General features: G+C 36.0%; 1 protein-coding gene across 1 annotated transcript; it reads left to right on the top strand.

Annotated features, from left to right (window-relative positions):
• Nucleotides 1-7,414: 7,414 nt before the first annotated feature.
• LOC142150497 (olfactory receptor 11L1-like) lies at nucleotides 7,415-8,359 on the top strand. The gene has a single exon (XM_075205694.1). It carries the CDS (start codon nucleotides 7,415-7,417, stop codon nucleotides 8,357-8,359), a length of 945 nt encoding a protein of 314 aa, XP_075061795.1.
• Nucleotides 8,360-14,638: the final 6,279 nt, after the last annotated feature.

Below are 14,638 nucleotides of genomic sequence, written 5' to 3'. Positions count from 1 at the left end.
TTAGCACCTGGAAATCGATAGGAATCTTCTTTCCTGCAGAGTCCATCAGGAAAAGGCAAATACAAAATGCTAATAGACTGACTGAATTAAAATTTTGTAGCTAAACTGCTAATGAATGAGGTGGTCTCAACTGGAAGAATCAAAATGGCACCAGCCAATGGGAAGCAACCGATGTCATCACCAAAACATATTTTTAAATGAGCCCATCAGTACTCACAAATATATATACTTCCTATCTACTATATAAATGCCTAGTGGCGTGTGTGAAAAAAAAAAACAAGCTGCAGCGCCACCTGCTGGCCAGAGTTATACACTGACCTATATATTTCTTAAAGGAGAAGTGACAGTTGGGAGTGGTTGGTGGTTGCCAGGGGTGACAGTGGGGAGTTTTTAACACCTTAAGTAGCTTGATGAAGGATGTGGCGATGAAGATGAAGGATGAGGTGATGGAGAAAAATGATGAGGTGGTAACATGTGGACCAAACCACGTTAAAAAAGGGCGCTTGCGTCGGGAAGTAACGCTCTTCCCCTGAGGAGGCCTGGGCTACGCCCAAATGCATGACAAGAACCCTTTTAACACCTTAATTAGCTTGATTTGACTAGAATGCATGAGTATCATGCACGGGTTAACTTGTTATAAATATATTACTAATATGTGTATGTCAAAATCAGCCATGTCTCTAAGAGTCGTGTTGGACTTTCCTCTCCACATCCTAATTGTACTGAACAAATGCTTGCCCACTCACACAGTCCTTGCAAGACCTCTCCAAACATATGTGGCAACATGTGTAAGATACGCTTCACTCTAAATGTGGCTGCTTTTCATGGTCCATAACCAGCAGAGAATAGTCAGTATCTTAGATGTTTATTGGCCGGTCTTGGTCTTATAAGAGCTGTTCCCCAAGTGCATACATACACACCACTTGGAGGTAATGGTGCTAACATCTTTACATGGTCTACTTGGCCTTCTTTTATAGAGCTATTACAAAAAAATGTGTGATAGGGTTAAAAAGCCCCCTTTACTAATGCAGTAATAACCCACCTTTGTGCACAAGACTCAGAATTGTCATTATATAATTCATGTTACATTTACTTATTTTGTGTCAGGGGGGACTGCCCTCCTGTCTTTATGTAGCCAGTTAAACCACACAGGCCCTTAGCCTCTAAGTCTGAGCTGAAGTTTTTAATTTGCTACTCAGATATGGCTTATGGCTTTCTTCCAAGGAATAATGCTACATCAAACCCAAATTCAAGCCCAGGGGCATTGGTCAGTCCACAAGAGTGCACTGAGCTTTGCTGGATAGCAGAGGAGGAAGTGAGAGTTCCAAACCTTTCTGATGTTACTCAGATTGACTCACTGGAGAGACTAAGGTGACAGCTTAACACTGCTGTGCTCCCCTCTAACACATTAGTCCTTCAGGGTTCATTGGAACTATACGAGAGCAGAGGTGTGCTGCTGCTTGTCAGGCCCCACTCCCATATCCCTACTAAATCACCAAGTAAGCAGTTCTTTATTAAATATACATTTTTACGTTATATTTTTTAAAGTATTTCCCTTATTTTTGTGGGGGAAGGGTGACCCATAGACACTTAGTATTAAATTAATTTGCTTGTACATGAATTTTATTGATTCTTGTGACAATTAAAAAAAAACCTTTACATACATTTGAAATGTCTTGGCCAGATATACCTCTATCATATGGTAATTAATGCCTACACACATTTCTTGATTACATGTCCAAATATTAAATGTGGCCCCCTGGTACAGACTTAATACAAGGATAATTATTTTTCTCGGCATTATCGAGCGCCTGTGGCAGAACCCGTCAAAGAGAGTATTCACTTATAACCAGGCCGGCACCGCCATTGCCATACAGTGGTGGGTGAAGTTTGGAAGGGAACAAACATCTTGATTTATGATGCTCTACATATATATATATATATATATATATATATATATATATATATATATGCTGCTCTACATGTTAATTAATTGCAAAAAAAATCACAGGTGCTTTGTAAGCTCATGGAATTATCTTCACATATAAATCCACAGGGATCTCTCCCCACTATAAATGCATCAAAGAAGCTGGGAATTTATACTGTCAGATCTAGAAGCCACAACACAGACATGACTGCTGAGAGGAGGAAGCTACCATTCAATTAGATGTCTTCAGCTGCATGAAACATATTGTAAGAACAAATCATAGTAGTTTGCCTGTTAGTATGGACACTGTATATTAATATACAGACCATAAATTGGCTTTATGGCATACTACTTCTGGAATGTTTTCCTTCATATATCCCTTAGAAATTAGGTTAAACATCCTCCCTACATCTCTTAAAACAGGTATTGTGTTTAATATGAACTACGTAATTTTTTCCATCCTTTATATGTCAATTACAACATTACTGCTTTATGTGACAATTTCCCAAAGAGTAATGGCCATTTTTTGTGAAGATTTAGAGTTGACCCCATGACTCTGTTGAGTCCAAGTATATACAGTAACAGTTCTCAGGATTTATGGCCAAATTCTCAGGTTGATCAGCTCACATTTGTTCACTCAATGATTTTGTTTCTTACTGTTGAGGATGCTTAATTTACGGCTATATATAATTATTGGTAGCTATTACATCCACTATGTTGGCAATTTTCAGGCTTACAAAGACTCTCTAAATGTGTCTAGTGCACAGATAAACAGAGTATGTATTATCTGCACAGCAAACTACTTTCAGAGACTATTCCCTGTGGACGCTAATTATAAATATAAATATAAATGCCCAATTTGATATACAGTAGCAGAAGAATTCCATATAGAGTATAGAGTCTCCCATATAAAAATAACAAGAAAATAAAAAGGACTGAGCTATATAACCAGTGTAAATTAGTTATAATAATTTAAGATACTAGTCACATACATTTATAATTACAATGACAAACATCTCATGTAATACAAAGTATTACCATGAAAAACAGTTAAATACAATTTATTCATTGCACATTGATTATTGTACGATGTGTGAAAAAGTAAATTATATTGTGGCCATAATAAAATTTCTGTGGATTTCAAACACTTCATTCAGATTATTAGTATTAGTTCTTTAAAGGGTAGATAAATAAGCCCAAAAAACTTCTCCTGGGACTTTAAGAATGGGATGATTTTTGCCAAAAGTAAATTGATGTTCCATACACATTTAATTAGGTTAAATTTGTACATTTTATTAAAAAACAATCTGTTTCCCAAATCGATATTAAGGGAATTGTAAATCTCTTTATTATTCTGCTTTTCTCCTGTGGTAAAATAAGACTATATTAGAGCTGTTTCTAACTTCTCTATATGGGATCTGATGATTTCAGCTGACAAAAGTCTCCCATTCCTATCCTTCCCTCTTCACCACAACAGAACTTGGTAGATAAGACCACTGTTTATTTATCATTTTTAGTTTCAAGAACACATGCTGCTTTTGACAAATTAATTAACCCTTAATGCAATATTAAATGTTTTGTTTTTTCAACCATAAGACTCAAGTAAATTAATTTAAAACGCACATAATTTTGTTAATAATTGGGGAATATAATTAAAAGAATCAAGTTAGCATCTCCCTTATTCTGGCATCAGCACATAAACTAGTGCCCCTCCATAAATGGTAAATGCCTAGTCTTGAGGATCAGGATATTTAGGAACATTTTGGGATTTATGGATAAGGAAATCAATGACCATACCCCTTTACTTTTACTATCTTTCTCCATTTATTTCCCATTGTTCTCAGATTTTTCACCATTCCTGGCTACTGTTACATCCATTCTTTATGTATATTATACATCACTACATACAGTGGATATTAAAAGTCTACACACCCCTATTGAAATTGTAGATGTCTGTGATATAAAGCCTAAAATCAAGATAAATCATGTCAGTCCATTTTCCACCTTTAATTTGGCTTTGCAATCACCAAAGTTCAAGTAAAAAACATATAGCCAATTTTTTGGAACTAATGAAAATGAAAAAAAAACTATGGTTGCATAATAGTTTTTCTGCAAATACTTTGCAGAATAACCTTTAGCTTTTAATGTTTCAGGAATATTTTTGAATAAATCTCTATAAATGTTCCACACCTGGACTTTGCATTAGATCCAACGCTTCTCTGCAAAAAAAATATAAGGTCCATCAAACTGCGAGGGGACCTCCTGTGTACAGCCTTTTTCCGTTCATTCCAGAGTTTTAGTCTTTTAGAAATAGAATTTTTGATCAACCCTTATTGTAGTTAACGTCCCTCTCTGACTTGTGTCAGGTGGTTTCTTCTGTGTCTAGTAGCAGCTATTGTGTGGGGAGCAGTTGCCATTAAAAGCTGTTTTCATGTAAACTTCAATCTAGTGAAACTTTTATTCCCTGTTTTAATACACAGCTTACTACTCTAGCTACGTCAAGCACAGCTTGACGTAGCTAGAATAGTAATAATAATATATTTGTTGTAGAGGATCAATGTATTTTGCTTATATATCTATGGAGAAACTGGTATCAGAAAAATCAGTCATTGGAGCAATTGTCTATGAAGACTGCAAATGTACAATTCAGACAGATATTACTTTTTAAAAAAATATAGATTTATTTTACACTGTAACTGTAATACAAACCATTTCTTTTAATTTTTTTTGCAGAGAATGTGCACCCTATTTGTTTTCACTATTCTGTTGCTTTTACCTCTGTTTTACACTATCAGAAAGTGACGTTGTGCAACTGAGATGAGTAAAAAGTCTTTTTACACAGAATTGCACAGAGAGTTTAATATACTTACATTTAGTTATGTCGAAAGCAGTTTCAGTTGTGTTCAAATAAGTAAAATCCGATATATAGTTTAAGACAAATAGAACAGAACCGACAGCAAAATCAGTTTTGATCCTTTCTTAAATAGGTTCCTAAGCTCGTACTAGTGGCCAAAGGAATTCAGAAAGTAGAAAAAAACTATAAAAAACTGTATTCTGCACCATTGACGTTGTACAAGGGGGGACCGTACACAGACATATGTATAGCCTTGATGTAGAAAAGGTCAGCCTCTAATGTTTTCAAATGATCTAATAGTGAGTTTATTATGGGATGTCTCTGTCTCACTTATGAATCGACTTGGTAATTTATTAATATAGGGAAGTATATGTAAACTCACATACAAAAGGTAAACTTAAATTAGTTCAAAGTAGACTAAACTACTAGCAAATAAGTGAAAATGTTTGTATTCTAAAATGACCATTTCTTAAAAAACCCAATTGTAGAATATATATATATATATATATATATATATATATATTTATAACTGAGTTGGTTTTGTCTCAGTTTTAAATCGACATGGCAATTAATTTATGCATGGAGGTATATGTAAACCCATACACAAAAGGTAATCTTACATTAGCTCAAAGTAGACTACACCACTAGTGAGCAAGTCAAAATGTTTGTTTTTTAAATACCCATTTCTTAATATATCCAAATGTAGGATATATACAGTATATATATGTATATATATATATATATATATATATATATATATATATATATATACACACAAATATAAGCATATTGATGAAGTTGTTATAGTTGGATGTGCACTAACAATGTTGTACATGTTATAGATATTACTAGGCACTATTGCATAGACTCTTGCAAATTCACTGCAGCTACAGTATATTACAGAGCTCTATGCACTTATACTCCACCATAGCCCATTTCAAACAACACTTCCAACATTGTCCAGCCCAATTTGCACAGATCTCTTGAAGCTTCATGCACATTCCGTGAAACACTGCATAAATCCTTTAGCACAAAATAAAGCCAATTTGACATAATACATAAACCCATTTAATGCTATTATACTCCATTTCACAAAGTACAGATCCCTTATCAAAGTCAACAGACCATTTTGAAAAGACTATTTAGAAAAGTGGGAACAGAGAAAGTTGATTATAGAGAGAAAACATTAAAGGTCTTTGGTAAGGCATTCATTATAACCCTGGCTGCTTTGCTGCTTGTGCACTGAGCATAGTTCAGTATACCTTTCAACATCTAGGTAATATCACCTGCTGTTAATATTGACAGTGGTATGGAACCTAGAATGAGGGTGAGCATATTGGACGATACTGGAGGAAAGAGTTGAAAATTAGTGTCAGGGAGGTTGGAGAAAGCTAAATGTAGACATTGTGTGGTGAGATTGGGGGCACTGCAGTTAAGATGGGAATGGTTTAGATGATATATATATGATTTAAACATTCTAGTTAGGCAATATGGGATAGCAAGGGAATTACAATTTAGCGAATTCAACTAGGTGTCAAAGGGCCTGAGTCACTATGGAGAGCAAAGCATAAAAAGGAGTAACTTTGCACCTGGGCAAAGCCAGGTTGCATTGGAGGTGGAGGTAAATTTAAAATGTGGGCACAGATTTATAGTTGGGATAGGGCATGTCCTAGATTAGTTTAAAATTTCAGTGTAACAATAAAGCCAACAAGTTTTTTGTGCTGCATGAAACACAGCCAGTATTTAACTTATGTGCAAAATAATAAACTAATTTGCACCCCTTGCATTGTAACATGGTTTGTCCTGGAGAACATTTACTCCTATTTTGCCTTACTTTCCTTAATGAGTCAGGTCCAAAGAGTTTACTGTATGCAAGATATAGTTTGCTAGAAAATCATATGTTGCATGAGGTGACGCTGTCAAAGAGGCATACAGAGGAGATATAGGGGTGTAGCATGTTGTGATTGGGGAATGTGAATTTAGGTGGGTGACATCCCTAATTTCACCATTTACTTCAATGGATAAAACATAAAATATGTTGTAACACAAAACTGCATTGGGAATTTTTTTGTACCCCTTAATATATAGCACTTCCCAATGATAGGATATTTAAATGAAACCAGCCCAAACTGATACAGGTAGCATGTTTTTGTCCACAATAGTATCTCCTGTCCATTAACTTTGCTTTACTCATAACATTGATTCTAGAATTCCAGAATGGTAGAATTGGACCTTTAAATAACAATTCACTTAATGATCTGTATGATAAAGGGAAATAGTTTAAAAGTAAGTATCAATTTATTTAGAGGGAAATAATTGACATAATTTAAAGAAATAATATGCGAATAACCAAATTGTTTTTAGTTAAGACATGAGGCTAGCCAAAATGAGCATGAACGGATATTGGGATTGATAAACAATAGTTTCTGTTGATAATTAATTTAGTCCAAATTAAACAATATCAGTAAAATATGTTTTGAAATGCGCTACCTTTCCAGAGGTACCCAGGCTAACTGTGTAATGTTTGGTGATAATTTATCATTGTTTATAATATGTTCAAAGATAACAAATTACTTAAACTGTGTTATCTTTCTTGCAGTAAGAAAAGTGTTGTCAGTGACCTCTTCCTCAGAATGTGTGAGGACAATCAGACTGAAGTCACAGTGTTTTTACTTCATGGATTTCAAGATCTATATAAATACAAATTTCTACTCTTCATTATCTTCCTCTTTTCCTACATTGTAGTATTAAATGGAAACTTTATCCTTATTGTTTTAGTGTCGACAAGTGATCATCTCAAAATTCCAATGTTCATCTTCCTTAAACATCTAGCAGTAGCCGATGTCCTACTAACCACCACCATTATGCCAATGATGTTAGATATCATATTAAGGGATGTAAAAGAAGTATCTGTCACTATCTGCATCATCCAGTTGTACCTGTTTTTCAATTTTGGATTTGTGCAAGGTTTTCTTATTGCTGTAATGTCGTATGATCGGTATTTGGCCATTTGCCATCCGATGCGTTACAATTCAATAATGATGCCCCACGTCTGCCTCAAAATGATAGTTGGGTCTTGGTTATTGGTCTTCATTGTATCAAGTGAAATAATTATGGTTTGGCAGTTCCAGTTTTGTGGTCTCAATTATATCGACCATTTCTTCTGTGACTTTGGCCCAATAGTACAATTGTCTACTTCAGACACTTCCATGTTGTTATTGGTTGATTTTGTCATTTCTATTTTAATATTCTTCATTCCTTTTTTCTTAATCCTCATAACCTACATCATCATTTTCTTCGCCATACTGAACATTTCATCCAACAGTGGAAGGAAAAAAGCCTTCTCCACATGCAGCTCCCACCTTATCACTGTATGTGCATATTATGGAACCCTAATCACAGTTTCCATGGCACCTACTGATAAGAGCTCATTTAAAACAAACAAGTTTAGGTCTCTATTATACATTGTGGTGACTCCTATGATGAATCCAATTATCTACAGCCTCAGGAACCATGAGATCAGACGAACGCTTCAAAAAATGATTGTAAAAATTCAAATACAATTGAAGACAAAATAAAAAAGACATACAGACAGCAATAAAATATGGTCCTAGTACTGCTAGTCTACACATTTTTTATGGTCAGTTGTAATCATAAATACTTACTACAGCATGTTCTATGGATAGGACGAGGAATGCTATGGCTTAGTGAGCCAATTCTTGAAGTATGGTTTGTACATTTCTGCTTTGGCCTGTTTTGATTTAGAAGATTTAAAAACTGTATTGTTGCCATCTGTCATTGATAGGCGCTAACATGTTTAATAACTTGGAATACTAATTTTCATAGAATGTGGTCTGGGAATTAATAGATTACCCTAAAAGAACCAAGGGGTGACTGATATGGACTTAGTAAATATCATGTCAAATGGGTGGCACAGTATATTCCCCCAAAACAGAAGAACAATAGAGTGTGGTTTGTGACTGCCATATCATTATAAAAGGATTGTGTTACAGAAGTGATGGTGGTTTAACAATTGGCCTGAAACATGCAACATTTTTATAATTAGAATTATTTTTATTAATATTTTTAATTCTAAAAAGTTGTATAATTTTCTTGCCAAATAACAAAATAGCTATGAAATTACATGATAATTTGAATTATTTACAGAGGTGAAGTGTAAAAAGTTAGTAAGTTTGATTCATGCATTCAATCAATGAATGACGGAGGCTGTAGTTCAATGCTATAATCACTGTTACCTGTATCTGTGATGTCCTTGCAGGCTGCCCTTCCCCATCTCGGACAGCATTGTTAAAATTTATAAAGCCAGAAATCAGCTATTGGTATACACTGTTTGTGATCAAATGATTTTATCACAATAATAACATAAAAACATATTTATTGGGCAAATGTTATCTTTATTACACATAGTTTTTAAATATGACATTTTTCATTAAAGACATTTGCTCGGTCTGTAACAAGACAGTACAGATTGTCTAAATATGTTAATTTGTGAGTTTGTTAATCCAGTAATAAATACATTTCAGAATGCAGCAGGTTATGGTGACATTATATATAGTAACATATTATAATATATTGTTAAATATATTATTACATTGCATATATGATAAGACACACATTTAAAATATGGCACTGGACGCAAGTAGTGAAGCCACAATTCAGCTATATCCTATTACTGCATAACAATTACAGTAACGGTGCACAATGTCTTTAATTCAGTTGACCTCCTGAGTTATACACTAAATATTTTATTTATTTCCCAATGCTTTCCATTGTAGATCTCAATATACTCCTGCAAGTCACACTGACTCATTACAATAACCCCCACAGGACTGATACAAATGTGTAACTAAGCAATATAACGATGAGCTCATTAAATACAATCGTTATGAGCTACAATGAAGCTATTTAAGACTTGACAGAGAAAGATCCGCAGACAATACTTCTGATATCCTTATGGAATTGCCAAATAAAATGTTTGTTTATGTTGTGTGATTAATAAGGCAATTAACAAACCTTCACATGAAGCAATCAATTCTCAGACTTTGTTTAAGATGTAAATATTAATTTGTATTATGTGCAATAGTTTGCGTGCAGAAAAGTATCAGTGCATTATAGTTAGACCAACAACAGTAACCCAGTTGTTCAGTATTATGAAATTAATTTTAGTAATAAAGTTTGCACTGTGATTGTTGTAGTGTTATTATGCTATAACTATGTACGTTAGTGAGTTGTTGTTATTGTTGTTGTGTCTTTATTTATAAGGTGCTGTATGAGGTCTGCAGTGCCGTACGGAGGGAAAACAGTACATAGTATAACAGTACAATACAGTAAATAAATAACACTACAACGCTCAACACAGCTACTTGGTGCAAGGAACATATTCAGCGCAGGCTGAAACCTGTACCCATTAGCATGGACACAACTAGCAGGTAAAGAGCCAGTGAAATAGGTGCAAAAACAATAGAAGAGTGGAATCAATGGGCAGAGAGCCTAAGTAGGTGGTGTGTTGTGCAGCTAGTGAGCAAAAGTTATAGGTAATTAGCAGGGGCGGGCTGGCCCGGGGGGCAGGGGGGCAGCGGCCCCTCGGGCCGCTCAGTCTTACTGCTATTAGGGCTGGGGGTAGGCCGGCCAGCCGGCTGCCACCCGGATGCAACATACACATTTTCACCAGCGGCCGCATCTGATGACACGGGAAGCGGCCGCGTCAGTGCACAGGCGGCCGCATCACACGACAGGCGATGCGGCCGCGTCATCAATGACGCGGCCGCTTCCCGTGTCATGGGATGCGGCCGCCTGTGTGGCCCCCGGGCTGACATCTCCCAGCCCGCGCCTGGTAATTAGAACAGGAGGGTAGAGGGCGATGCTCACTGATTAAGTGGAGGCCTGGTAGGCTTTTACAAACAGGTGAGTTTTAAGTTGAGTTGAGGGATAATGGTGGAGTGGAACTAGTGTAAGTATAAAATAGGTGCTATTCAACATTAGGGATGGTCAGTGCTCCTGCTCCAGAAGAATCACTATGGAAATGATGAGTTTTTTAAACTATGCATCACAAATAGAAGCATGGGACTCTCATTTCAGACAACATTTGGGTGTAACATTTTGTAAGTTTCTCCAACAGATTTTGGTTTCATGTGTAAAGACACCCCTTACTTGACCACAGGGACTAATGAATGAATGAATGAATGAATACAGAAGTTGGTGCTTTAAAAAAATAAGCTCTAAACCGCTGCATGTAAAAACAGTGTATATATACGCAGAGGCGCACGCATGGCAAGATGTGTCCAGCTCTACATCAGCAGCATATGATGCAGGTTTATGTCAGGAATACTTATACCCAGAATCACTTACACGCAACCAGGTCATAAGCACAAGAAAATGTTTTTATTATATTTTTATAGCAACAAACTATATAACTGTATAATAATATAATAGTCCTTCTCACATGCGAGTGAAATCAGCAAAAAATGTAATTTTAAAATACTTCCACAAAATTATATAATATAGGCATGATCCATAAACAAAGGACCTATCAGCTTCAGAGATGATTTTGCAATCAGCCAATTAGAAGCTGTTAGCTAGTGCTGGCGACCTTCTGGTAAACTTAGAAGTTTTAAGATTACAATTATAAAATAAGCTGGTGTGTAAAAAGGGTGAATATCCTCAAAGAGTTTCTATTTCGATTTGCAAGATACATTTTCACCCAGACTAGGGGGTTTGGGGAAATTGTTTGAGTCTACAGTTTATGAGTGAAAATTTTCCAGATTTGAAATTTAAGTAATTTAAGTGGGATGAGTAAAAAATGCATGTAATCCTTAAATAGCATACTTAACTTCTGAGATACTGTATTTAATGCTCGATCTAGAATATACACTACATTAGAGATGTCCTAGATAAACTCAGAATATATATGTACTAGCTGTGAGGCCAGATAATATCTCTTAAAATTAGAAACTACCAGTCAATCTACTAGGTTTCTGCTATATCAATAGACCTATCTTGGATCTTTTGTTAGACCAGATAAAAGATATAAAAAAATAATTTAAATATTCATATAGAGATACTGCTGGAAGACTATTGCAATACGTATACGGTATACCAAATAGAGAATAAAGGTAATTTTTACACTATTAACCCAGGAGGTCTCAGTGCAAGGTTTCAACACTTTTTAATATTTTCTTTTATCTTGTATGGGAATTTTTCCAAGACGTATTGGGTCAATAGAGAATATAAACGTTGTATCCCAATTAATATTAAGACCTGACTGCAGGATAAATATGTAAATAATGCGCAGGTCAGCATCCAATTCAGATTGTTAATAAATAGTAAGATATCTGCATACATTACCAATTTTTCAACTATCTATACTGTCCAATTAATGTCTGTATTTCTGTATTATTTCTAGTGTAAAATGCCAATGGTTTGACCCCTGAACAAAGTCCTATCCTGCTAGCTACCTTTCACTTTATCCAGCCTTTAATTCCTGCAATGAGTCAGGCCTTGTTTTTTTCTTCCAAAGCAGCCCATGAGGACTTTTCAACTGGTGGATCGGGGCCAAAATTCTGAGCTCCCTGGCGACCTTGACTGACAATTTGTGCATATTCCACTCATGTAACCATTTCCATGCCATCCCTCTCGCTGAAAAAAATCTAAACTTCCTAGTTTCAGTTCAGAGAAAGAAAGAAATAACAGACTAGTTTTAGATGTGATATAAAGCCTGTATTCTACTCCATATATCTTGCTGTCATTTGTTCCAGGAAGAAATAAAGTTGATAAAAACGGATACCTTCATTTTGTCTACATTGGAGGTGATCAATGTCAAAGTAATTGATCACGATGAACAGCTAATGTTTATTAAAATAAGCAGCTTTCATGTTTGCAACAGGCTGAGGATTTTCTAAATCTAAAAATTTGTCAGATTATTCACAATGGAGAGAAAACATGGAGAGAGAACCCAGTTAAGGGCAAGTGGCCAGATAAAAAGGCCACTGAACCAAGGCCCAGCCTGCAGTGACCTGCCAAAAATCTCCAGCCCAATTTTCCCACCACAATTGTGGAAATCTTGGTGCAAGATTTGGTTGAAACTGAGCAGAGGTCCAAAAAGCACGTGAATTCCAGAAACCAATTCAAATTACCCACAATCACCTACAAGACCCTCAATAATACCTCCACTTCATACATCAAATCTCATCTCAAAATGGTCTCCCTCTTACTCTCATAGATCTACCTCTAACATCTGCCTTGCGTCATCTCTAATAGCCATCTCTCTTGGATACAAGACTTCTTCAAGGACACTAACCACTTAAGCGCTTGATTGCACCATCCCACAACCTTACATTTCTTACATGATGGAGCACATTGACATAATTTCATGTTTAGGTTCCATGTTTTGACATTTTCATCACACAATCTCTCTGAGGACAGAATATCTTTGCACATTACTCAACTACATACACACTGTTCATCACTTTACTGTACTCGGATAATAGTATTTTAATACTGTACAGAATTGACTGATACACAAATAGCGTGACAGTGTCATTAAAAATGAAACACAAAAAGACCCACATCCATCATTTACCACCATCAAAACCAATAGAAATCTTCTTTCCTGATGTAGCCTATCAGGAAAAGGCAAATACAAAATATTAATGGACAGTCAAAATTTAAAATTGATAGCTACACTGATAATGAATGTAGTAGTATCAACCAGAGAAGTCACTATAACACCAGTCAATGAGAAGCAGCTGGTGTCATCATCAGCACATATTTTTACACGGGCCCACAAGTACCCATAAATATACATTTTCGAAATAAATATATTACTAATAAGTGTATATCAAAATCATCCATATTTCTAAGAGGATTGGTTGACTTGCATCTCCACACCCTTACTGTACTGAACTTATACTTGCCCACTCCCACAGTCCTCTCCACACCTCTGGAGGCATATGGAGCAACATGAGTAAGATCTACAAACTTTCAAGCATTCTCTGAAGACCCACCTCTTCAGAAAAGCTTATAATATTCCTCAACCACCCTCTTAACCTCACTATATTACCCTATTACCACCCGTTACCCGTTACCCGTTATGATTGGTTGCTATAGGCAACATCCCCACTTTTTCAATCCCGCAGCTTAGTAAATCTAGCCCTTAGCCTCATGTGTCAAACTCCCATTATCCCATAGATTGTAAGCTTGCGAGCAGGTCCTTCTCACCTCTTTGTCTGTTTTACCCAGTTTGTTTATTAGTTTACTATATATGTCCTCAATTGTAAAGTGCTACGGAATATGTTGGGGCTATATATATAAATGATGATGATAATGATGAAGATATGCTTCACTATAAATATGGCTGCTTTTCAATGTCCATAATCAGTAGAGAACAGTCAGAATCTTAGATGTTTATTCGTTCATCTTGCTCTTATAAGAGCTGTTCCCTAAGTGCATACATACACACCACTGGAAGGCAGTGCCTGTTAGACATCTTTACATGGTCTACTAGGCCTTCGTTTATAGAGTTACTTCACAAATCGTTTGAAGGGGGTTAACAAACCCCCTTAAGTAATGCAGACTAATCCCCTTATTTGTGCATAAGACTCAGCCTGATGACTTTACATTCATGTTACATTTGCTTACTTATTGTCAGGATTGTCTGCCCTCCTGTCTATGTGCAGCCAGCTAACCCTCTCAGGCTGTCACATTGTCCGAGTTTGAAATTGCCGAGGTTGCACATGCGCGGTAGGACCGGCACAATGATGACAGAAAGTGAAGAAACACCATGCAGAACGTGGAATAGGTGAGACGTGTGATACAGGTCCTGAGCCTATAAGTCTGAG

This window comes from Mixophyes fleayi, chromosome 4, assembly GCF_038048845.1.
Source record: "Mixophyes fleayi isolate aMixFle1 chromosome 4, aMixFle1.hap1, whole genome shotgun sequence".
Classification (NCBI taxonomy): domain Eukaryota; kingdom Metazoa; phylum Chordata; class Amphibia; order Anura; family Limnodynastidae; genus Mixophyes; species Mixophyes fleayi.
Note: the sequence above shows the minus strand (reverse complement) of the source record. Positions and strands in the feature narration are given on the sequence as shown.

Coding starts and splice junctions, on each gene's coding strand:
- LOC142150497 (XM_075205694.1), top strand. CDS start 7,415: ATGTGTGAGGACAATCAGACTGAAGTCACAGTGTTTTTACTTCATGGA.